The sequence below is a fragment of the Vipera berus genome (genome assembly GCF_964194415.1).
Source record: "Vipera berus genome assembly, chromosome: 1".
Lineage (NCBI taxonomy): Eukaryota > Metazoa > Chordata > Lepidosauria > Squamata > Viperidae > Vipera > Vipera berus.
The window spans coordinates 332,351,540-332,375,916 of NC_138202.1; the positions used below are offsets into that span (position 1 = coordinate 332,351,540).

General features: G+C 37.7%; 1 protein-coding gene across 1 annotated transcript in view; it reads right to left on the minus strand.

The window, feature by feature from the left end:
* The window catches only part of GATA4 (GATA binding protein 4), a gene marked incomplete at both ends in the record, with an annotated part of 42,938 nt that extends 22,715 nt beyond the window's left edge, over positions 1-20,223 (minus strand). The window contains one exon of the mRNA XM_081314871.1: positions 19,698-20,223. Coding sequence (XP_081170997.1) covers positions 19,698-20,223 — 526 coding nt within the window. The remainder of the gene's footprint in view (positions 1-19,697) is intronic.
* Between the last annotated feature and the right edge of the window lie 4,154 nt (positions 20,224-24,377).

Below are 24,377 nucleotides of genomic sequence, written 5' to 3' on the forward strand. Positions count from 1 at the left end.
TATGACAGAAATAATACAAATCTAGAAAAAAAAATTGTAGATGTTTCGCTTATTGAAAAAAAATCCCATTACTGTTCTAAGTACATAGCACAATTATAGCATAAGAATACTGTTTTCAATATAAATAGTATGTAAAAATGAAAATAAATGAAATAAATGGAAAAATGAAATAAACCTATTTGAATAAAATAAAAGAAATATAGGTTGGAAACCACCAAAATAATTTAAAGTTTCAGGTTCACTGGGTAAACTTATACTTTCTCTACTCTGGAATCTTTGTAATCTTTTTAAAAGCTCCTGGTTCATTTGAAACATTTATCAACTAACATTTTGAGAATATCATTTGTTTTGGCTTTAATTGAGAGCACCTATATTTAACTGCTATGGCTTCATCTCACAGAGGTTAGTAGCACATACCAATTATCCATTAATTTCCAACATAGGTATTCAACAAGTCTCCAGCCTGGTTTTCAAATCATTAGGTTTTTTATTATTTAAAGAATGCTTTTAAGTTTCTAAATCAATAGATTTTAAGCCATCCTTTAAGCTTTGTTTTTCTGACTGCACGGAGTGGAAAAAAGATAGATGAAAGCAACAATGCAATCACCTAATCATGGGACTTTGGCTGGGGGTGGGTTGAGTAAGAGACTAGCATCTGAAAAGTCTGTAGGACAGCATTTCAAGTGAGGAGCCCTTTATCCAAATCAACTGCTTATGCAAAGCTCCTTGGCCAGATTCCTACCAGTCAATCGGGCAGGGTCCTGGGGCATAGCAGGAGTTGAGAGCTCAGACTATGGTTCAGAGGCTGCAGCAGTTGAAATTTAACTAGCAGCAACAAATGTGATTCCCTCCCTAAGCCAAAGCCCATCAAAGTCACTGGCTCAGGAGCAATAAGTGAGAAGCTGGCTCCATGTGAGAGTTCTTTGATAGCAACAGTTCTGGAAGGCTCTTCAGCCTTTGTATATAAAGCAAATATAATTATTTTCAGCAGGGTCTGTCTTTGACTATCTTATCAGGAATAGTTCGCATATTTACTTCTAGTATGCACTGCTCACTCATAAAGGTATATTAGATCCTCATCCATTAAAACCCAGAATTTCAGTTTGAAAAGTTTTTTGAGGTCATCTAATCCAATCTTCGTTCAGGCAAGTATCTTTTTTTTTTAATCCCATTTATATCCCGCCCTTCTCCGAAGACTCAGGGTGGGTTACAATCTAAGCAGAAATCAATGTGCTTAGCAATAGCCTTCATTCTATGTATATGCCTGCTTATTAGGGCTTTCGGGGGCCCCCAAGCGGCATTATTACAAAGTCAGTTTATTGCCCCCAACAATCTGGGTCCTCAATTTACCTACCTCAGAAGGATGGAAGGCTTGAGCCTGGTGGGATGTGAACCTGCACTAATTGCAGGCAGCTGGTGTTACTTAAGGAGGCATTAGCCCACTGCTCCACCAAGGCTCTTCAAATGACTGTCTAGCCACTGTTTAATTATCTCTAGTAAAGAACATCCCAGTATTTCTTGTGGCACTCTGCATATATCTCGCAATCATATGATGCCTCTTATTCCCTACCTGCCCCCCTCCCCATCTCTCTCTCTCTCTGTACTTGATGGCGTCAATGGATGAGAGTAATTAGTTCCATCAAGTCCAGCCCTGTTTTAACAGAAGAATTTATGAGTTTTCTCCATTTTATAATTAAATTGTTCAAACAATTAAGAAAATCTTAATGGGTATGGTTCACAGCAGTTGTTCTGAAGTTAAAAACACTATAGGTGTTTACTTATAGTGAATGAACTAAGTTCAGTGTAATAGAAAGGAAATATCTAAAATGAGGCCCTAAGATTAAAAAAAAATGACTGTGGGGGTTAGCATTTGCCATTTGCAATATTTAGATTTGCATTACATGTATTATTTTTAAATATGCAGCTAGAATGATTAAGTGTACTTTTTGAGTTCATTAAGATAATCTGAGATTTAATACAGTTTAGAGAAAGGAGTGGAATATACTCCCCAGTGTGTTTGTTTGGGGCTGGTGCTGAACATTTTGTGTAAATTAATGTTTATTTAGAAGTGTAATTAATAGAAAGATGGTATCTAATGCTTCAGACAGCAATCCTCCTTTTGAAAGGTAGACTGGCTGAAATCTAGTTTGAAGAGAAAGGAGAGATTTTGAACCCAGCCACCCACAGTTAAAAATCAAGGATAGCAAAAGGTTAAGCCAATTCATCCCTACTATTCGAAAATGTACTGAATTTCACTCAAATTTAAATACATTAGTGCATATACATTAGTGTATTGAAGACCTTAACAAATCTGTGTCCCCTTTTTTTGGTAACGAGTATCTGGCTGTCTTGACTACATTAAAACAGGTCAATGGCATCATGGTTGCAAAAATCTCCATCTTTTACAAAATGGTGGACAACAGCAAAATACAAATATATGCAAAAATTTCCTACAATGCACAGTCAAGGAACTAGGTCTTACAGATCAAGGCAAAAGACATATCCTGTTGACTTCCTGTAATGGGAGGAAAAAACATTTTTAAGGAAATCCCTCTGGTGCCTGCCCATGAACTCTGACAGCCTTCTGGAGCATTTCCTGTGTAAGATTTGGAATAAATAATAAAAGAATTTTTATACTTTAGAATGTAGACAAGACTTGCAGAGAAAGCGGCAACACAATATTACAGAGTAATTCAACTTGCCTAGCTCCCAACATTTTAAATTGATCTCTTACTATTTTCATATAGTTGCTTGAAAAAAAATGCAACTAGGTGCTTCAAGATAGATAAAGTGGCATGTCCATCGCCCATGGGCATCCTTTGCTTCTTCTGGTGTTTTGCTCAATCTTGACATGGTTAATACTTGACATGGTTAATACTACAACAGCATCTGAAGTCAATAATTGTTTGCTCCATTACCAATGATACATTTCTTTTGAGATTTTCCTTCTTGTAGAGATTTCACTAGGGCCTCACATATGATCTTTTCTCAATTTTTTGTAATCCTTCTAGCAATCACCACATGGTATTTCAACAGATGTCTTAAACTGATATGGATATGATCCAAATGTAGGAACATTTTGACAGCAACAGCAACAGAATTGTTATATAAAGTCAAGCATGTTATGAATACAGGTACTCCTCAACTTACAATCATTCGTTTAGTGACCATTCAATGTTTCGAGAAAACATGATTAGAAAAAATGGCTTATGATCATTTTTCACACTTACAACCATTGCAACATCCCCACAGTGACATGATCAAAATTTGGCTGCTTGGCAACTGCCTCCCATTTTTGACGGTTGCAGTGTCCCGGGGTCATGTGATCACCTTTCGCGACCTTCTGACAAGCAAAGTCAATGAGGAAACCAGATTCACTTAACAACTGTGTTGCTAATTTAACAATTTCTGTGATTCACTTAACAACTGTGGCAATAAAGGTTATAAAATGGTGCAGAATTTACTTAACAACTGTCTGGCTTAGCAATGGAAATTTTGGACTCCATTGTGGTTGTAAGTGCAAAATTACTTGTAGTTCATTTCCAACTCATTTGAAAGGGAGAAACCACTATTGGGTTATTGAGAGCAAGGACCATACAAATACTTCGAAATTCTTAAACAGATAATGCTTTCTGTCCATGGAGTCCTTGTATTTTTCTAAAGTTCTTACTCTTTGTAAGGCAGACCTTGTGACTTTTCTATTTGTGTAGAGCTTTTGCTTCCTTTAAATAGCAGTGAATGAGTACTGCCCTAAATCACATGAAATATCATAAGTCACAATACATTTAACACTCTTGCTGAGCTTGCATAAAGGATCTCCAAGCAAAACACAGTTGTGTAAAGATGATCAAAAGATCTCATGCATATATACATTTCTGCTGCCTATTTGGAGCTGAAAACTGGATGTGACAGAAACTATTACACAAGTCAGAGTTCTTGGAGAAAGCATTATTACAACCATCACTACCATGACCAGAGATTTTTTAACAGCCATTGATAAAGTATCTGCAGAGGTCACTTCCAAAACTCAGCAGAGTCACACAAAAACCCTGACCTAGCTGATAAAATTGCAGGGAGCAAAGTTATCAGAGAGGAATAGAACTTGCCCGGTTTCTAAATCTATTGATTGGGCTTTTTATCTAAAATAACAGACATTATAAGATAGGCAAAAAGTTCCAGATAAGGAAGAGAATTGAAGCAGTCTTGAATCCAGATCAGATTGGTGAGAGGAGAGAGGCCAGGTTCAAACTCCTGCTCTCCCTCCACAACAATCAATGAAAGCCTCTGACGTGGTCCCAGGATGGGGGGAGGGGCTGAAGCCGGATGAACTTTGAAACCTCAGAGTTTATTTTGTGATTATCATTAACTTTGTCTATTGATCAAGGCTCAGATTGGAAGTGACAAAGTTTGAATAATTTAGAAGAAAGAAAAACAGCTGAGATGGAGAGAGAGGGTGGAGAAAAGATGTTGGAAAGCAATGAAACATGGGATTAATCACTTCAAATCTCATTGTAATAAATGGCCAAGATTGATGGCTGGCTGATTGCTATGACAATCAGAAGACTGATGCAGAAATAATATGGAAAGGAAAAGATTTGTAAATGAGCAAACATAGAAGATAAACCTGAATCTCAAGTGATCCCTCTACCTTGCTCAATGGAAGCTAAGGGACAGAGGAACTACAGTTTGGAACAAGAAACTGAATGGAGAGATGATAAGAAAAGGCTAAGAGCAATAGCTTAGGATGAGAAAGATAACTGCCGGGAAGAAAAAATGGCAAGAAATAGAATTAACTAATTCTAGAAATTGCACAATAAAAAGCAGGTAGTATTTTGAAAAGGCTCAGTGGGTTAGGACACTGAGCTTGTCGATCAGATGGTCGGCAGTTCCCGAGTGCCGCGTAACAGAGTGAGTGCCTGTTACTCGTCCCAGCTTCTGCCAACCTAGCACTTCCAAAGCATGTAAAAATGCAAGTAGAAAAATAGGGACCACGATGGTGGGAAGGTAACAGCGTTCCGTGTGCCTTTGGCGTCTGGTCATGCTGGCCACATGACCACGGAGACGTCCTCGGACAAGCGCTGGCTCTTCGGCTTTGAAACGGAGATGAGCACCGGCCCCTAGAGTTGGAAACGACTAGCATGCATGTGCGGGGGAACCTTTACCTTTACCTAGTATTTTGAAGAAGATAGGCCTCTGGCAGAAGATTTCAAGGCACACATATACACACGTTCTTGCATACATATGGAGGGGAATAGAGGTCACAGACAGACACACATACATACACAAATTCTTGCATATATGGAGGGGGGGTAGAAGTTAGCATGAGCCATCCACAAGTTCACTTTTCAATTACTGTTTGTGTTTAGAACATATCACAATTTTTAAAATTTCTCATCATGTCCCTACCCACTCTCAAGGGGTTCCTGAGTCTTTACCTAGCAAAACCATCAGATATTCTAGGGGAAAAAATACTCAATGTTAATTTTTCCCAAGGCTGTTCTACACATTTTAAGAGCTATTTTAGTATAATTCTTAGCCATGTATAAACTGGCATGCCAATGTTTTGGAAATGGAGATAAGATGAATTACTATGCCAGAAGCAGAGCAGGCAAGTGAGTGGGTTCAATATTTGTGCCCTGGCAAATGTAGAGGCCGCTGGATTTGTGTAAATCAGAGCCAGTTTTGTTTGGTTGTTGTGATTGCTGACTTAATTACATACAATGACATGCAACCTACGGTTCTCTCAAAGCTGATCTATCCTCAAAACTCTGATAGATAATTTTAAATGATAAATGGTGACTGACCTAAGGTCACTCGAAAAAGGTTATGGCTGGATGGGGATTTGTAATAAAATCTTCTGCAATGCTAATTTGATACAAGAAATATTACAATATGTAGAAACCTTATAGCAAAGCAAAACCTAAGAATGTAAGATAAGCCTGGATGGAGACTAATGGCCATCTAGCAACTTATTTCAAGTGGTTAGTCCTCAATTCAAAAGTATATTCCCATTATATTTGGAGACACAGTGTGAGTGTTTTAAACTTTGCTAATCCAGGACCTCACAGACATGGAACAATACAATCAGAGAACTGATTTGGTTATTTTGTCTCACGTGAAAAGCTTCGAAAGAAAAATATTCACCTTCCAAGTCTGTCTGTCTGCCTGTCTGTCTGCCTGTCTGTCTGCCTGTCTGTCTCTCTGTCTGTCTGTCTGCCTGCCTGCCTGCCTGCCTATCTATCTATCTATCTATCATCTATCTATCTATCTATCTATCTATCTATCTATCTATCTATCTATCTATCTATCTATCATCTATCTAAACATATATAATACTCTTTCCTCCTACTCTCAAACTTCTCTTATTACTAAGCTAAGTAATCCCAATATTATGTTCCAGTTTCCAAACCTGAACATAGATTCAAGTTTCCAATATTCCACAATATGTTAATGTAACTATTCACTGTATCCATCTGTTATTCTTCCTGGTTCCTAACATGCATTTCAAAGGATATCAGTCACAACTGAAGTTACAGTGAACTTCACTGACCATTTGGCTGGGAAGCCCTTTGAGTCCTGGAGGGCTGCTTCTTCTTAAAAAATGTAGTGTCATTTGCTGTTACTTTTAGCTCATTGGTAATCAATTTAAACTGAACTAGTTGGGGATCTCACTGCTGCTTATGGATTTATTTATAAATTAGCTAATTTATATACCACTCAACTGAAGAATGTCCTGAGGGTAATTTTCAAATAATTTACAAACTAAGAACCACTTATAGGAACCAATAATAAAGCCAATATAAAAGTTTACAGGTCAGCAGATAATATTAATTCTATTGCAGTAATACTAATGTTAAGCAATAAGCAGCATCAATAGTAATAATCTCAAATAACAGCCAATACAAAAATTTACAGGTCAGTAGACAATAGTACTAATACTATACTAATAATACTAATAGTACCATAATACTAAGTATAAAGCAATAATCAGTAGCAATAGTAATAATCTCAAATAATATGTACATGTTTTGTTTAATACAAATATTTAAGTATTAAGTTTAACATTAGTATTTCAACATTAATGTTAAAATTAAATATTACAGCTAATTGCTTACTGAAAAAAGGAGGTCTAAGCCAATCACCTTAACAAAGGCAGTGAACATGCCAGACAGATTTCCCTATAGCTTCCATTCCAGAAGCTGGAGTAAGGTGGCCTGGGGTGGGGAAGGCAGTAATGGCAAGGGAAACAACAACTTTGGGGTCCACAAGAACTGGCAATTGACTAGGCTCACTCTTACCACTGAGCTTTGAAAAAACTTGCTTCGGTAGGTAGCATTAGGGGTCCCCCCCCTTCAATTGTGTCTGATTCTCAGAAACTGCCTGGAAAAGTTGCTGCAGTTTTCCTGGGAAGATTTTTCAGAAGAGGTTTGCCATTGCCTCCTTCTTAGGCCTGAGAGAAAATGACTGGTCCGAAGTCATTTAGGGCTTTGTGCCTAAGGTAGAGTTAAAATTCAAGGTCTCCTGGTTTCTAGGTGCTAGATAGGTGTTAGTTATTCGATAGGGCTATGCTATCTGGCCTTTAAAAATCCTGACAAGCACTGGATGAAAGCACAGTTCAGGAGCTCCATCTCTTTGCTACCTGGTCAGATTTTTGCAGCCCAGATTTTATAGACCAAGCACAAAACCCCAATAGGAGACAATAGCAATATGAAGAAAGAATGGATTAAGGGAGGTAAAAGTCACTGCTCCCAATTGAACCATGCCTAACTCGATGGTAGTGGAATGCAAACAAGTAAGAGACTCTTGGCCTGCGCATAGTTGATAGCATTCAATTTAAGTACTGGAAGTTCTAATTTACTCCTCCCTTCATATTCTTTATATTCTTTAAATTCTTTGATAACGTTCCCTGAAATGGCTCATTCTGTTAATGTACCTTTGTACATGTACATTAATTTCAAAGGCTCCCACACCCACTTCAATTAGAATGCTGTTTTAAAACATTTAAAAGCAATTTCTAAAAAGAAAGTATGGAAAAGGCAGATCTTTCAATAAGGGGTTGGGGAGTAGAAGTTGGAGAAATGAAAAAAGCTGGGGAAAGAGTAGCAAAAGCTCCTTAACTGGGAGATAGTATAGTAATAATAATAAGTTGGAAGGGACCTTGGAGGTCATCTAATCCAACCCCCTGCTCAGGCAGGAAACCTTATACCAATTCAGGCAAATGGCTGTCCACTCTCTTCTTAAAAACTTCCAGTGTTGGAGCATTCACCACTTCTGGAGGCAGGTTGTTCCACTGGTTAATTGTTCTAACTGTCAGGAAGTTTCTCCTTAGTTCTAGGTTGCTTCTCTCCTTGACTAGTTGTAAATTCTGAAGCTCCCTTTAACTACTGAGATTAAGACTTTCCATTTGCAAGTCAGAGTCTGCTTTCTTGAAGAACAGAAAAAAAGCCCTGCTGGATCTGGGCAGGATCTATCAAAACATTCCAAGAAGATCACAAAAAAAGGCATGAAGGGAGAGCCACCTCTCAAGCTTCTCCTACTCAAAAACATATTATCCCTGAACAATAACATTACATTCAGCAATCATGACTAAAAATAGGATGGTTAACATGATCATTTTTCAAGTGTCAAAAAAATGCAGGGGAATGTAGGAACACACAAGTTATTCCTATTCTCCACCATTCAATTCCATTGTCACACAGCCAGCAAATGTCTCTACTATCTGCCTATTTGGGACACAGAATTTGCTGCGTGCCTACATCCACGTATAGACTAAAGTATCTCCATGCACGAAATGACAAGATTTCCACAGTTAACATTCTTACATTGAGGAACTCTATAGTCGTATATCAAGGTGGGTGAAGAATCTTTTCCACTGTTCTCCTAAGACAGATGCACATTTTTGCCATGAGCAGCAGTGAGCACCGGCTCATTTGACCTGATAACCCCCTCCCATTTTTTTTATCAAGAAGTGTATACTGGGTCACAGCATGGGTTCACCCATCAGGTCTAGTTTCCTGTTGCCAATTTCCAAAGTTTAGTTTGAGCTATAGCTCAGTAGAATTTATCCCCTCCCAAATCTAATTTCAGTGTCAAGGTTTAACCCTTGAAACTGAAAAGTCACTATAAATATAACTGACGGCCATTTACTCAAATAACTTATACAACAAAAGGAAGAATAGATGTCCCAACATTCTCTCTTTTTACAGATGAAGACTTATACTGTGTACTCATTAGCAGTTTACTTTTAAGGCTCCTAGGCGAAAGGATGCTAATGAAGCAGGACTCAGAACAGTTGGCACCTGAGTATTAAATCTGGCTGGCACCTTGATCTCAAACGTCCATCCTTGGTTCCATAAAGCTTAAGGTTCAACTGTTCATTAACGCTGGAAGAATCAAACCCTGCTATTAACACAGTGTCAAAATCCCTCCCATTGTCTTCTGGTTTATGGCAAAGGGCTGAAGCCATCCATATAAATGTCACAATCCATGGAAATACAAGCTACAGGAGCCACTGCTCCCCTGCTGCTTATAGAATGGCTAGGAGTTCACCAACGGTGTAAAAGGAGCAGAAACATGCAGGGAAATGCAGTGGGGAGACTCTGCTTAACAAACAGCAAAAATATGGTTACACACAAACACACACATTCAAGCCCTGAGGGGAAGGTCACCTCTTGTCTAGCTTTCTGATTTCTCCCACTTAAATTGCTTTGGTAACATGGAACTTACAAGCTACACTTGGTGACTTTTTATGCCATAGTACCTCAGTATACCTGTGATTATAAGAGGATAAAACAACAGCATCTGAAGAAAGCAATGGCAAACTACTTGGTATTGTCCCCAAGTGGTTGATTCATAAGGAAACACTCTCAACTCAAAGGAGATTTTCCCCTGTAAAATATTAATATAATATTAACTCCCACAAAACACGTGGACTTCTTTGTTAATGTTATCTCTGTAAGGTTACTGCTTGGGAATGAGTATGTTGTATATGCTTGTATTTATAACTCGTTTTTAGCTTAAGTTTTAAACTATGTTGTTAATCTGGAGAGTATGTGTGTGCCTTGAAGAGCAACAGAAAATGAGTGAATGAAAAGAGGGTAACTACAAAGCTCTTGAACATTTCTAAAAGCCAGTTAGTATTAGGAGTGTATTGGAGAAGGAACAGGAAGATTTAGAGAGTCTGCCTGGATAATTTATCAGACAAGTCAAGCTATCTCACAAACTTCTCATTGCCAGAATAAAACTGAATTAAGAAACTCTATATAGGCACCTTGAAATTTCCAGGAAAGATGGGTCAGAAAACTAAAGTGACTAAACTCAGCTCTGGTGCTGCAGAAGAGTGCCTGAACCAGACAGACATTTACAGCAATTCCTTCTTTGTTCTGAGACACTGCTCTTGTCTAACAGACTCAGATTAATGATCTTCCTTGAAAGGCACAAGTGCTCAGGATCTTGACTTCTGAAGTCAAGTTGTTCCAAACTTTAGTCACCTACCAGAAGGTCAGGGTATTTGAATAACCCTCCATACCATTCTATATACATATCAATGTAACTCATTTAAGATGTTATCAACATATAATTGGTTTCTTAAAGTCCTTCATCTCATAGTCTTACAATAATTCTGGGCATCTAATGATCTAGGCATCTAATACAGTGATTCTAGGTATGCTATTGGATCAATTTATTCCATGGAGTTCTGAAGGATACATGAGTCAGAAGATATGACATGCTACTTACATTCTAAAAATGAAATAAGTTATGAATTAGAAAATAAAAGCAGTCTTTTGAAAAATAATAAATCAGCAAAACAGAAAGTGCAGATTAGAAGTAAATAAATTAGTTAGCCAACATGTTGGGTGTTAGATTTTTCAACATTATATATACGCTGTTGCTCTTCCAATACAATGAAAAAAAGCCCCCAATCTAAACCAACTCCCTCCTCCCAATCTTCCAACCCTCCTCCCAATTCAGTCAGAAGTGAAGAAGCTTCTGGGATGAGAAACAAAATGTTTTCAAAGACAAACTAAGTCCAGTTGTTTGAAAGTGCCCCTCTGGGACAACCATGACGTGGATGACTGAGAGTCTCCATGGACACTCCCAATATGAAGTTTTTTAAAAAGTGTTAGATTATATCTCCCAAATAATCATGCTGCTGGAGGATGATAGGAGTATAGTCCAACATATCCAAACAGCACCAGACTGGGGCATATTGATTAAAAGGAAAAATGCAAAAAAGAAAAAGAGTCAGGGAGGAAAAAGAAAAAGCTAATCACATCATTACATTACAGATAAGAGTTGGGTTTATGGTAGAGGGGGAAATTTTCCTTTGGGATAACTAATCTTATATGTATAGAAAGAGCTTCCATGCATAGAGGAAGTCTTCCAACCTTTCTATACATTTGCAATCAGGCACCAAGGCCCTTTTATATGTAGCTACAAAATTTGTCTGTTGAACTGGCAAACTAATTTATATTTTCATCATAGTGCCTTAAGACAATTTTTTTGGGGGGGAAAATGTTAAATGAAAGCATTTTATCCACATATTTCCTGCACTGGACTTTCTGAAATCTTTGGAGAAGTGCTTGGCATCTTTCATTCAGCATAGCTGCTACAGTCTCTCATTCTTCCTGTCTTCTCTGTTGACATGCTCCATGCAATATCTTGAGACTCAGTTGTAGAAGGCCTTAGGAACTGAAAAATATAGCGATGCTTATAGCAGTTCAAGGAGAATGAAACTACAAACTGTGATTGTTTTTGTGATTCTAATCTACCTGGAGTCACCACAAGTCCAAGATGTTTTAAAAAATATATACTGTTCAATAAAATATCTTTTAAATCAGTGAATATAACTTATCTTCACTGTAGCTATTACTTTTTGGAAAGCATGTCCTTCACCTGGAAAAAAATGTTACCCTGTTCTGAGGTAATTCTTAATTTGGAAATCATAACATTTGAAAAAGCACATTTTTCCCAGTGATATGTAGACAGGTAGCAATTTGCACATTATACAGTCCAAGCTTTTCATGTACTTAAAATACCAACACTCTGGTACTGTTCTCACATTAAAAATCTTTGTTTTATTCACTCCTGCAGTCATTGCTACTACAGTTAAAAATGCTAAAATATAATTTCTTTTCATTTACACTGCATGAATCTAATGCAATATTAAATTATACCCTTTCCTTCGGCAGATGCACAGAATTAAGGAACTATTTAGCTAATTAGGCCATTATTTGTAGTTGCTTAAATGCAGTCAAAACACACACACTACACACTGACACATGTTAACAATATAAGAAAACAATTGATACATCAGTTATTAAAAAGAGCATTGAAGCAAAATTGGCAATATACACACACAAACCAAAAGACATTCAAAATCTATTGTTTGACAATATTTGGAAAAGCGGAGGGTCTATTTACTGCCAAATTTGAAACTATATATTTTACAAGGTAAGAAAAAAATATGTCCTTCATGCACAAATATAATTCTGAAGACTGATGCTGCTCAGTGAATATAACTTGTGTTTAAAAAGATCACTACTGATTCAGATATATAAATTACTGTCCTTTTTAAAAGAACAAGGATTTTGAAAAATCACTGCCAAATTCCAACTATATGGAATGTTCCAATAGGACCAGTCTTGTATTCTCCTTGATTTGCTTTGTATTGTTTGCTTCTAGTGCAGTTTTGCTTTCACATATTAGGTTTAAAAAAATTGGGCAACTGCAAAGAAAAGTGGGGGAGGAAACATTTGCAACAGAAAGCAATTGAGCTTTGTTTACATTATTTGCAAGGCTGAACATTCCTAAAAGAAACAATTTCCAACCATAAGTAATATGGAAAACCACTTGTTTGCAAACCAGCAAAAATAGAACTGGGCATTTAGTGCTGAGGATATATGGATACAGAACAGTATAAAGAGCAGGAATCTCTGAGGGATATTGTATATGGGACAATTAATGTATTGGCTGTATTGTATTTATTTGCCTGTTTTATGGATTGCCCAACTCCTAAACAACTCTGAGAAGTTTACAATATATATTAAATATATATTAAATATTTAATATTTACATTTAAAAAATGTAAAATCCAAATCAAAAGAACCACATGTTTTTGTAAGACACACTTCTATATGTTTTTGTGGAACTAAATTCATACATTGATCTAAAGCAGGGGTATCAAATTGGTGGCCCACAGGCTGGACATGTCACATGTAGGCCACGCCCATCCCGGCTCCGCAAAGGCAAAGAACATCATGATATGTCACAATAACTCACGTGACGCGATCGAATTTGACACCCGTAATCTAAAGTATGCTATATGCAGATAGTCCTCGAATTACAACACACTTAGTGCCGGCATCAACTCCCCTCCGCCCTGTGCGTTCCCACAGAGAGGGCCTCCTCAGGGTGCCGCCAGTCAAGGAATGCCGACTGGTGGCCCCCAGGGGGAGGGCCTTCTCTGTGGGCGCTCCGGTATTATGGAACCAACTGCCGGTGGAGCTCCGGACGGCATCAGACCTCCGAACTTTCCGTCGTGGCCTGAAGACCCACCTATTTGAAATGGCTGGTCTGGCCTGACGGGGGATTATGGGTTTTAATTTGTCGTTTTAGATTTGTATTACTGTTTTTAACTGGGCATGGGTTTAATCTTTTTTAATTTTTGTATTGTCTTTTTTATATATGCCCTGTGAACCGCCCTGAGTCCCTACCAAGGAGAAGGGCGGTATACAAATTAAATAAAACTTGAAACTTGAAACTTAGTGAATGTTCAAAGTTACAACGGCACTGAAAAAGTGAGTTATGACCAGTTTTTCACACTTATGACCATTTCAGCATCCCCATGGTCACATGATTTACATTCGGCTGCTTGACAACTGACTCACATTTATGATGGTTGCACTGTTCAGGGATCATGCAATCACCTTTTGGGACCTTCTGCCAATCAAAGTCAATGGAGAAACCAGATTCATTTAATAACCATGTTACTAATTTAACAATTTCAGTGATTCACTTAACCAATGTGACAAGAATGGCCATAGAATGGGGCAAAATTCTCTTAACTAATTTCTCTCTTAGTAATATAAATTTTGGGCTCAACTGTGGTTGTAAGTTGAGGACTACCTGTACATGATCTGAACTGGGCCTGTTTTACCCTACTTTGGAATGCCAGGAAAAGAGGAATAAAATAAGGCAGCACCTCTAGCAGATACCAAATGCATCCTTTAGTCACTGCATGACTCACAAGCCATCTGGGATTAATAATTAGATCTCCAAAACAAAGGATAACACCATGAAACAAATTCAATTCCTTATTGAATACTATTCATGTTAAGATTTTTTTTAACCTTTTTTGTTTTTGTTTTTTTTCTTTTGATAATGTACACAGGGGTCTGATGTCAGAGCCATTCATGTAAACAGAGTACTTACTACCTGAGAACAGTGATGTCCAAGGTCATGTAGGCATTGGTCCAGTATCAAGGGATTATGTGAGATGGACCAAGTCCTCCACAGTCATTCAGCAGGATTTAGATCAGGGTGGGCAATTAATTTTCCACATGAGAAATTGGGGCTGCTGTGGAAGACTGCCACCGCACCCCACCACCACGACTGCCCCTTCCCTTCCATCATCAAGCTGGACAGAGACAGACAAAGGGTTGGAAGTGACCCACAGACCCTAAAATGCCCAGGTCTGATTTAGATTGTGGTGCTAGTAGAAACTAAAGCTTAACATTCTGGTTCATTCTGTATTTTAAAAAAATCTGATAAAGATAATCTCAAATTTAATCTGACCTAATAATGCAGCCTTCAATGACGACAGAGACCAAATTCTATCCAGAATGAAGTTCTCAATATCACTGATAAAAGTCTCTTAAAATGCAAATAATTCATAGAATTGTAAAATAGTATCAATCCTATCTAAATAAAATTCCATTTAAATCTTCCCATAAAAAACAAACAAACCAAACCCCTAATCTTTCTTCTCTTCCCCTTAAATCCTTACTGAAGAAAAGCCTGTGATCTTATTTACACCTCTGCCTGGCTGCCCAGGGGCTCCTGGTGTTTCATTTAAATATGTGTAAGTGAAGAAGAAAGGAAGGCTTTTCCACAGAAATGTCCCTATTCTTCTCAGTTTGCAAAAACAAACACACGTGTGTAACTTTTGCAAAGCTCAGCCTCATTTGAAGACCAACATAGTGCCCCAGGCACAAAAAAAGACAATTTGCTGGCATAGAGGTCCCTGTGCTGGGTGTGAATGGAAAATTTGACCTACTACATCACACAGCAAAGTACAAAGTCACAGATATTGCCCACTGTTTAGACACAGACCAAGGAACACCAGTAGTAAGGTGAGAAGGAATAAAATCTCCTTCAAATTAAGTTCAATTCCTGGTAATTTTGTGGACACAGTTATGTAGCTTACTTGGTAGCAGTATAGAAATGTTTTCTCTTCTGAGACTGTTTTTTTCACTTTCCAACTTAGCCTATAATTGTAGTATTCTTCCTATTGCAGTTGTTTCTGAACTCAAATCTCATCAGAACTTAATTTCATTGTGTTAAATGCAGTCCTTGATTTCTACTCATCTAAGTCCAACACTTTCAGCAGCTTTGGGCAAGAATTGCTGAACATAAAGAACAGCATATTAGATCAAATCAAAGGCCTATCTAAACCAACTGGGATAACCAGCCAGATGCTTCTTAACTAGGAAATGAACAAATTATACACCCCCCCCAATGTTTATGTTCCCCACTACCTAATATTGTGCTGCTCTGATCTCTAAAAGACCACTGGCCTGACCGAAAGCTGAAATTGTAGTTTAGTCTCACTCGGAGACAACTGTAAAGTTCTCCAATCCACTATCTAAAAAGTTAATTGAGAGAGAAGATTCAAAGAAAACCTAGCCCTGACCTCCCCCCCTCTTCCCAATTTACAGCATGTGTAGTTTCAAAGGGTTCACCTTAGAGGCCAACTGTGATGTCCATTTGGCACCTATCAACATTATCTTGTCTTGCCCCTGAAGGCATGCCAGCATGTAGATTTAAGCAACTTCCAGTATGGTTTAATTGCTGACAATCCATGCTTCTTTATACTGAGTTTTACTAAGCTGCCAGATTGTTTCTGTATTTATTTCAAAAGTATGATTTTATATTGACCTATTCTATAAATCATTCTAATTCCTGCTCCTGGTGAAAAATAAAATAAAAATATTTAGGAAAACTAATTTAATTAAATGAATCAAATTGTTTTAAAAAATAAGGTAAGTGTAACAGAAGTTTAATGCAATTTGTTTATTCATGTAAAAACAGACTTATGTAAAGATGAAAAGAATCTCAAGGAAAATGAGAGCTGAATTTTTCACTCCTCTCCACCCTTTAGAATTATTGCCTCCAATCAATAATCATTTTGTTCCAATTTCCAAAGGAGGGCCTGTATGGGGGAAAAAAAATCTCTGAGGCAAATTGATTTGGAGGTACATAAAACTATCCATCAAAGGATGGCTGAACTGAACTCACATCAAATTCCAGTGTGATCTACTGGTCAGAATAACAGGCCAATTTCAAGAAACTAAGATTCAACTTTCCACCTTATGATGAGGACCTGTGGTTAACCTTGAACCACCCTTAGCCATTTCTGTTTCAATCTAACCGACCTCTTAGGTTTATTATAATGTTTTGAAAAAGCAGGATTTTAAAAAAGGGACTGGGATTTTAGATTTTAAATTTTAAATTTTAGAACATGTTTTATTGTCTAGGGCTACTTGGTTTAATTTATTTTAATTTTTGTATATTATGTGTTGTATATAGTGTTTTAATTGCCCTGTACACCGCCCCGAGTCCATCCAAATAATAAATAAATAAATAAATAATTATCTTGTCTCCTGACCTTCTTAAAAGAAAAGCAAAAGAAAAGAAGCTAATAGGAAAACTGACGGCATCATCACAAGAAAGTATTTCTAGAAGCCTTTCTCATTCTGCTGCCCACAGGGTTGGAAGAGGATTATGGGACTCAAAGTCTAATACATCTGAAAAGCTGGGAAATTCTACCTTATAGGACGGTAACCTAATCAAATGAATCCTAACTTCCTTTTTCTTTCTCCTCACTTCCCTCTCACCTTCTCTATGAATAGGAGCAGAAACATTACTAAATACTTGAATCAGAAGAGAGGGAGAGAGGGAGGGAAGGAGGGAGAGAGATGAAAAAGTATGGCGATTGATTCATTTTTTGGCCTTAGTGATAATAAATTGCAAATCTATAAAGTGAAAGTCCAGGAGGATTTCAGTGTTTTATACAATAACCGTATTGCACTAGTAAAGCAAAAATGTGAACAAGCTACTAATATTAATTAAATGCAACAAAGATGCTACAAACTTACTATGTAGTGTTGTCAGATTTTCAAACTATTTAGGCTATGGATCCTGTTAATTAAAAAATAAATTTCCCGAAATTCTAATCAAGGGGCAAACTTCTAGTGATACAAAATGGGCAATAAAATGAAACTTATTAATCAAATTACCGGTAATCAAAAAAAATCAAATTTATGAATCAAACCTGTGCTCATTCTAATCAAGATATACATATTTATTTACTGAAGTTATCTCAATCATACAGATTCACCCCAAAACTTCCATTTCACCTTTCTCAGGGGAGGGGGGAAGGAAGCAGAGCTGGGACAGGACGACTTTGCAGAAAGCAGTCTACGCATTCACCAAAAGATGGCATGACTGAGGTATTTTCTGAGGGAAAAATTGTGGCAATCATTTTCACCCTGCCACTGCCTGCCTCTCCGGCTCACACAGAGTGTGATGTGACACTGTGAGAGTGTTTTGAATGTCAGAGGAGAAGCCCCACCTTTTCCACTATACCTTGGCCACCCATGGTTGTATCTGGGTGAACTATCCTTTTCTCCCTTACTCTTTCTGCAGAACAGTTTGAAAACCCTGTGTTGTAACTTGCATATCCTTCCTGGTCCTTGTCCATGGGCTAATTTAAATTTCAGGTTTATATTTACTCCCTCTGTTCTACAATTGTGTTTAATCAGCAAGAAAACCTTGATCACTCTGAACTGAAACCAAAGTAAAATCTCATCTCGTAACTAAAGAGTGTTGAAATTAGATCACAACAAGATTTCACAGGTATTACCTATATATAGGTGAAATCTTGTGATATATATACATATACACACATACACACACACCCTTGCAAAATACTAAGCACATCATACCAAGTAATGGATTGCTCAAAACCCTCAATTTATTTTTCCTTAGAACATCTATACCTGTCGCCAGCTTCTTCTAAGAAGATTCTCATACACATCCTATTCAGTTTTTAAAACATCAATGGAATAAATTTCTGCAGAAAAACATACTATTGAGTATCAACATTACAGATGGTGAAAAAAAAAGATAAAGAAACACACAGAGCCTGGCTGACTGGGAGATTAGAATGGCTGTGCTTCTAACAGTCCATAGCTTACCAATTTATCACTGAATGTGTGAGTATAATAATTTCTAATTTATTTTTTTAAAGGGATTCCTGGGCAAATATACATAAAGCACTTTAACCTATTTACACCTGAACAGGCAGTGGGTGATCTAGGAATAATTTTGCTCACAAAAGGCAGTGCCCTTCTACATATCTTCCAAAGCAGTGTTTCTCAACCTTGGCTAGCTGGGGAATTCTGGGATTTGAAGTCTACACATCTGGAAGTTGGCAAGGTTGAGAAACACTGTCCCAAAGAATATGCCTTCCTCAAATCAACTGGCAACGTTTGCAATGCTAACAAAACATGCTATACAGATTACTACTTTGAGCCTTAATTGTTTAATCCACATCAACTAAAGCTTTAAAGTTAAGATTTTTATGCAATACAATTTTTAATAGTAGATTAAAAATTGCTTAATGTAGCAAAGACCTCAAAGGTTAGACAACACCCTCTTTTGGCATCAAATGATACAAAGTAATAAACAAAGCTACGACTCTTTTGTTGCTTGTATCCTAAGCTAAACAAATAGCAGATCTTTTTCAGTTCAGAATTATAGGATGGAGGAAGATCATGGAGACAAGAAGACATAACCAGAAACAATTCCCAATGTATTTATAAGGACTTCCTCCCAGTCCCAATGTGACAGAACTGCAATTGCAAAGGAATAAAGTTTATAGGAAGCAGTTCACATACCAGTGTTCACATACCAGTGCAGTAAATTATAAATAGGGTAAAAACAAGAACTATGTGGAATTGGAAGTTACAGAATTTCCCTGACATTAATCTTAGGTGCACTTTTTAAAATACAGCTCCATCACAGCACTGTTGATTCTTGGACTTGCCTCGCTTTAAAAGACACATTTGATATTTATGTTATTGGGACCAATATTGCTGGCTCCTAAAGCTGATGAAGAAATTGTAGATACTATCTCCCTGAGTTCTTTTGTTTATGAGATCTGCTAAATTAATTTCCACTGAAGGAAGTAAAAGACTTGTCACACGAAATTTCTGAAAAAAAAGGATCCTCAAAAGACTACCTCACTGACAAAATGTGAAAAATGCATTTTATTGATAATTATCTATGCAACTGTTGAGCAGCCCAGTATTTTTTTTATCTTTTAAAATTTAATCAATGTCATGCAATCCATCCCAGATTGAAAATAATATTACCATTCTTGGCATGATAAAGTTTAGAAGATTCATTCTTACCTATGTTGGTATGCCTTGAAACTCCTGGAGTACCCCGATTCTGAAGGTTGTGGAGCATGGGGCTATCAAAGGGAGATGAAGTCCAGCTCGTGCCCATTTCTGGGGTCATATAACTTGCTGGATATGGACTGGAATAGGACCCACTGAAACTCCGAGCATATTGGTCTCTGCTATTGGCCGAGATACTAAGAGAACTGTTATAAGCAGATGCTTCTCTGGAAGTAGTTGCTGGGATGGGGGTGCTGGTAGCAAAGGAGAACCGTGGGGATACTGATGGATGAGAAGATCCAGGGTTGTAAGCAACACTCTCAGCTCCAGGCTGAGTCCAAATGGAGTGGCTGGAGACTGGGCTGCCTTGCTGGGACGAACCACTCCCTTGGAGGTAAGGCAGGCTGGGAATCATGGTAGTGACCCTTGTGGTGGGTATGTAGACAGGAGAAGCAGCAGCTGCAGTGTGCATAAAACTACTGGTCCCTTCATATGCTGGTGGGCCATGGTTGGCTGCCATGGCTAAGCTCTGGTACATCTCTGAAGGTGCAGACTGGGCCTTGATTTGCAACCCAATCACACAGACAAGTTATCTCCAGAGATCCAGGTTTGAAGACAAGTATGGGCAGGATGGACCATACAGTTTCAACTCAGATCCAGCGAGTGGCTTTCCAATCCAGAAAATCCCTAACAGAACTGCCTATGTTCCACTTTAGATGTTTCCTGACTTATTTGAGTCATCAGGGATGGTAGAATCTTCTTCACACAGCTCACACCTACAACAGAGGTAAAAATAAAATGAGATTGTATACAGAATGAAGAAGAGAAAAGGCAGTCAGAAAGCAGAAAGACCTCCCCATTAAAAGTATTTTCAGTCAGGTCAGGGAAGACCAAGGTTAGAGATAGATACAGGTAGTCCTTCCTTTCAACAACAATTGAACCCAAAATTTCTGTTGTTAAATGAGACACTGGCTAAGCGAATTTTGCCCCATTTTACAACCTTCCTTTCCCCCAGCTGTTAAATGAATCACTGCAATTGTTAAGTTAGCAACACGGTTGTTAAGTGAATCTGGCCTCCCCATTGACTTTGCTTGTCAGAAGGTCACAAAAGGTGATCACATGACCCTGGGATGCTGCAACCATCATAAATATGAGTTAGCTGCCAAGCTGCAACAGTCATAAGTCACTTTTTTCAGTGTCACTGTAACTTTGAACAATTTACTAAATGAACTGAGGCTAACTGTACACCTTAACCAAACCCCTCTTCTGAAATCAATCCTTTTCCAGATAACTTACTCCTTTTGTTTTAGTTAAACTCAAAGCTATTATTTGATCAAATCACATTAGGAGATTCAAAATCTGTACTTGAATTCAGGAAATGTGAAGTGGAATTTTAAAGGAGCTGAGATCTTAGTGACTACAGGGACACAATCATGCAGTTAATCAGCTCCAATCCCTTACTAGCTTCTAAGCTAAGGTCAATTTTTCTACCTGCTAAGCAGAGAGGGAGGGAGAGAAAATCAAAAGGCAGGAGTGATAGTAACATCTTATTCATGCAGGAAAATGAAAAATGTTGGGCATAGGGATGAGTAATGGTGAAGTCAGGTGTATACTACTGTTAGTGTTTTTCCCCCTGTTTGGTGCCTTCCAGATGTGTTGGACTACAACTCCCAGAAAACCTAGGTTACATGAATAAAAAAAATTCACAGAAGCCCAATGCTTTCTGGAGGACAGAATAATGAAAATAAATTCTACAAATGATTGGTCGTCAGTAGTGCTTCCTTCTTCAAAAATGTTTTTAGTTCAAAATTTGAAAATATCTCAGAGATTCAAAAAAAGAGGAATTTACACCATAAATATAAGTTCCAATGGACTAAGACTGACCACGATCTGGATTCACATAGCAGCATTAATTTTCAGACACACATATCAATGACAAGTTCTCACCAAAGGAATTCATAAACAGCTAAACATATCAGAATAGGAAGAAATGTTTGCACCTGCAAAAACAGACGGAAATGCAACCTTTCAACACGGCCTTTCCCAATCTGAAACTTGCTAGATATGTTGGGACTTCTACTAAAAAAAATATTCAGTTAACAATATTCATATCCAGAGTGCATCAGGTTGGAGAAGGCTGTTCTTACTTCTGTTCATGCAGGAACAAAGTGAGCTTGTTCATTTCCAGAGGAGAACAAGGCTTGCCCTTCCAGTTGTCCTGATAAATTATTTGAAAACTTTTATGTCCCAACATAAATTGCAGCTGGCCTAGTTTAACAAAACACAAAAATATGCTTTGCTGAATATACATTTAGTTGCACATCCCCCAAAGTTTAGCATTTAGCATTTTGGCAAGAACATTCCTGATATATAATCTATATGGCCATGATGGTTGACTTCACTGTTGCCTAGCACTTAATGATCTGTGGCTACTCTAAGTAAATGATGAAGAATTGAGTGTTGTTTGCAAGCATCGGGTAGGTATGCATTTAAAGATACATCACATGCACGTGTATACACAGACACACACACATACCACTGTCACCAAGTGGAATTTTCTAAATAGGACAAAAAATGGCAACACTTTCCTTCCATCAGAGCTGCTTTTACAGGGATATTAAAAAATTCTCCCTAATTTTAGTGAATACACAACTATTAGATCTCAAGCCTTTTCTTAACTTAAATCCTATGCTCCCCCCCCCAAAAAATGTATGTCCTCTGGAGGTATCGAAGTGCAATTCTCATCATCCTGATCCATCCAGGCCACTTAGCCATAAAAGTCTATTTGTGATCTGTTTTCTAATTTTTCTAGTGTGTGACAGTTTTATATAAAACCATGGTAGTTTCAAACAGCTATTAGCCAGTTTAACCATTTTTAAAATACTACTTTAAAGCAAATAAATGGATTGCATTCACACAATATATAATATACAGGTTAACAAAACAGAATGTGTGTGCTCACATATATGCTATGCGAAAACAAATATTTGCTTAACATAATTGCCTGTTTTATATAACCATGCTAAAACAACAGCTGAGTTCTGACAACACACTGCATCATAAAATGCTTAATCCTGCTTTAGTGTGGTCTTGTGCGAATCCATACTGTATATAATATGGTTTTGAGATCAAACCAAAGAGAGAGAAAGTGCAAGAGAAAAACTCAAATGTTTTTGACCTATAAATCAAATGTGTACAGACAGACTTTGGCCATTCAGTGCCAAAGAGTCTCAGAAGTTACATTTCTGTTCATTACTTCCTTTTTATAAGACAAACTCGTGGCTTTGAAAAAAGATCTATGATCAAGAAACTGATTGAGGTGTACATACATTGTAGATTTGGACAAAATTCCTACTTACCAAACAACGGAAGCCAAAGTGAGATTCAGGGGCTACCAGTCTTCTACATGCACCAATGCACGTTCCAACTAAACTACTAAAACCTATGCTTTTGGAGACCCCAGGTTACATCACATTAAACCAGTGCATATTGTCATCCTTCCCCAAATCTTTCCATTCCCCATCGTCTTCTAGACCCCAGCAGACCAGAACAGATTACCCAACCTGAGCTGGCAAGACTACCTAGAAGGTGAAGCTATTTCGCAGCAAAGAACAAAGCACTAAAGTTGGGAACACTCTTTCACTATCAGGAGCATTTGTGTGTGGGAAGGGGTGCTCTCCATCAAGGATTGCAGAGGAGACCAAGGGTTGCTTGATTCTACAAAGAATCACCCAAAAATTGTTTTCCATTCGTAGAGCTATCCTGTGCAGGCCTAGACTGAGGGTGACCCTGCTGCATTTAATGAGTCTTACTCTCTGGGAAGCAGGCCTAGGATCACAACCTTCAGGAGTCACTAGTTTTTCCATGGAAAGGGATCTGTTTTGAAGAACACGTTTTCTCTAGGATATGCACCAGAAGCTTGGCGCTTTTTTATAAAAGTGAAATGGGGGCAGAGCTGTATTTCAGCTACGGATTTTTAAGTGTGAATTCAGATTGCCTCCTCCTCCCTCTCTCCCATCCTTTTCCGTCCCATCCCACTCTTCAATGCCGCAAGCAAAACCATATTCATCAGACTCTGTCATATACAGGGAGGGAGGGAGGGAGGGAGGGAGAAGAAAGAAAGAAAGAAAGAAAGAAAGAAAGAAAGAAAGAAAGAAAGAAAGAAAGAAAGAAAGAAAGAAAGAAAGAAAGAAAGAAAGAAAGAAAGATCAAAATGTGAAATTAACAAAAGAAGTGTGAAAGGAAACTGTTGAAAGACATCTAGGACAAAACTAGAAAAAGCTAGTGTCCCCTCCCCTGCAGTTTCTAATTTATTTCCAGTGAAATAAAAATCACCTAACCCAACTCCCTTAAAATCATCTTGATATCAATTACTAATGGACTTGAGAAAATATGTCTATTGTTATATTCCAGTGAAATTATTTGATGATAAGCAAGCAAATCTTAAATAGCACAGGGGCTGCCTATAAAGCAATTGCTCAAGTGAAGTTGGAAAAAAACATTTCTAAAATACTACTCTATAAAACAAAATAGTTGTATTTAGGCAGCATTTGCACCTTTCATACATATCTATAAAGTAGTTACTACTCCTGGAATATGGTCACAATCCAACAAAGGATGATCAGGTTTTAAGTTACACGGTTTACCTACTTCCTACCTAATGTGTATTATTAATCTTCCCATCAAAATCAA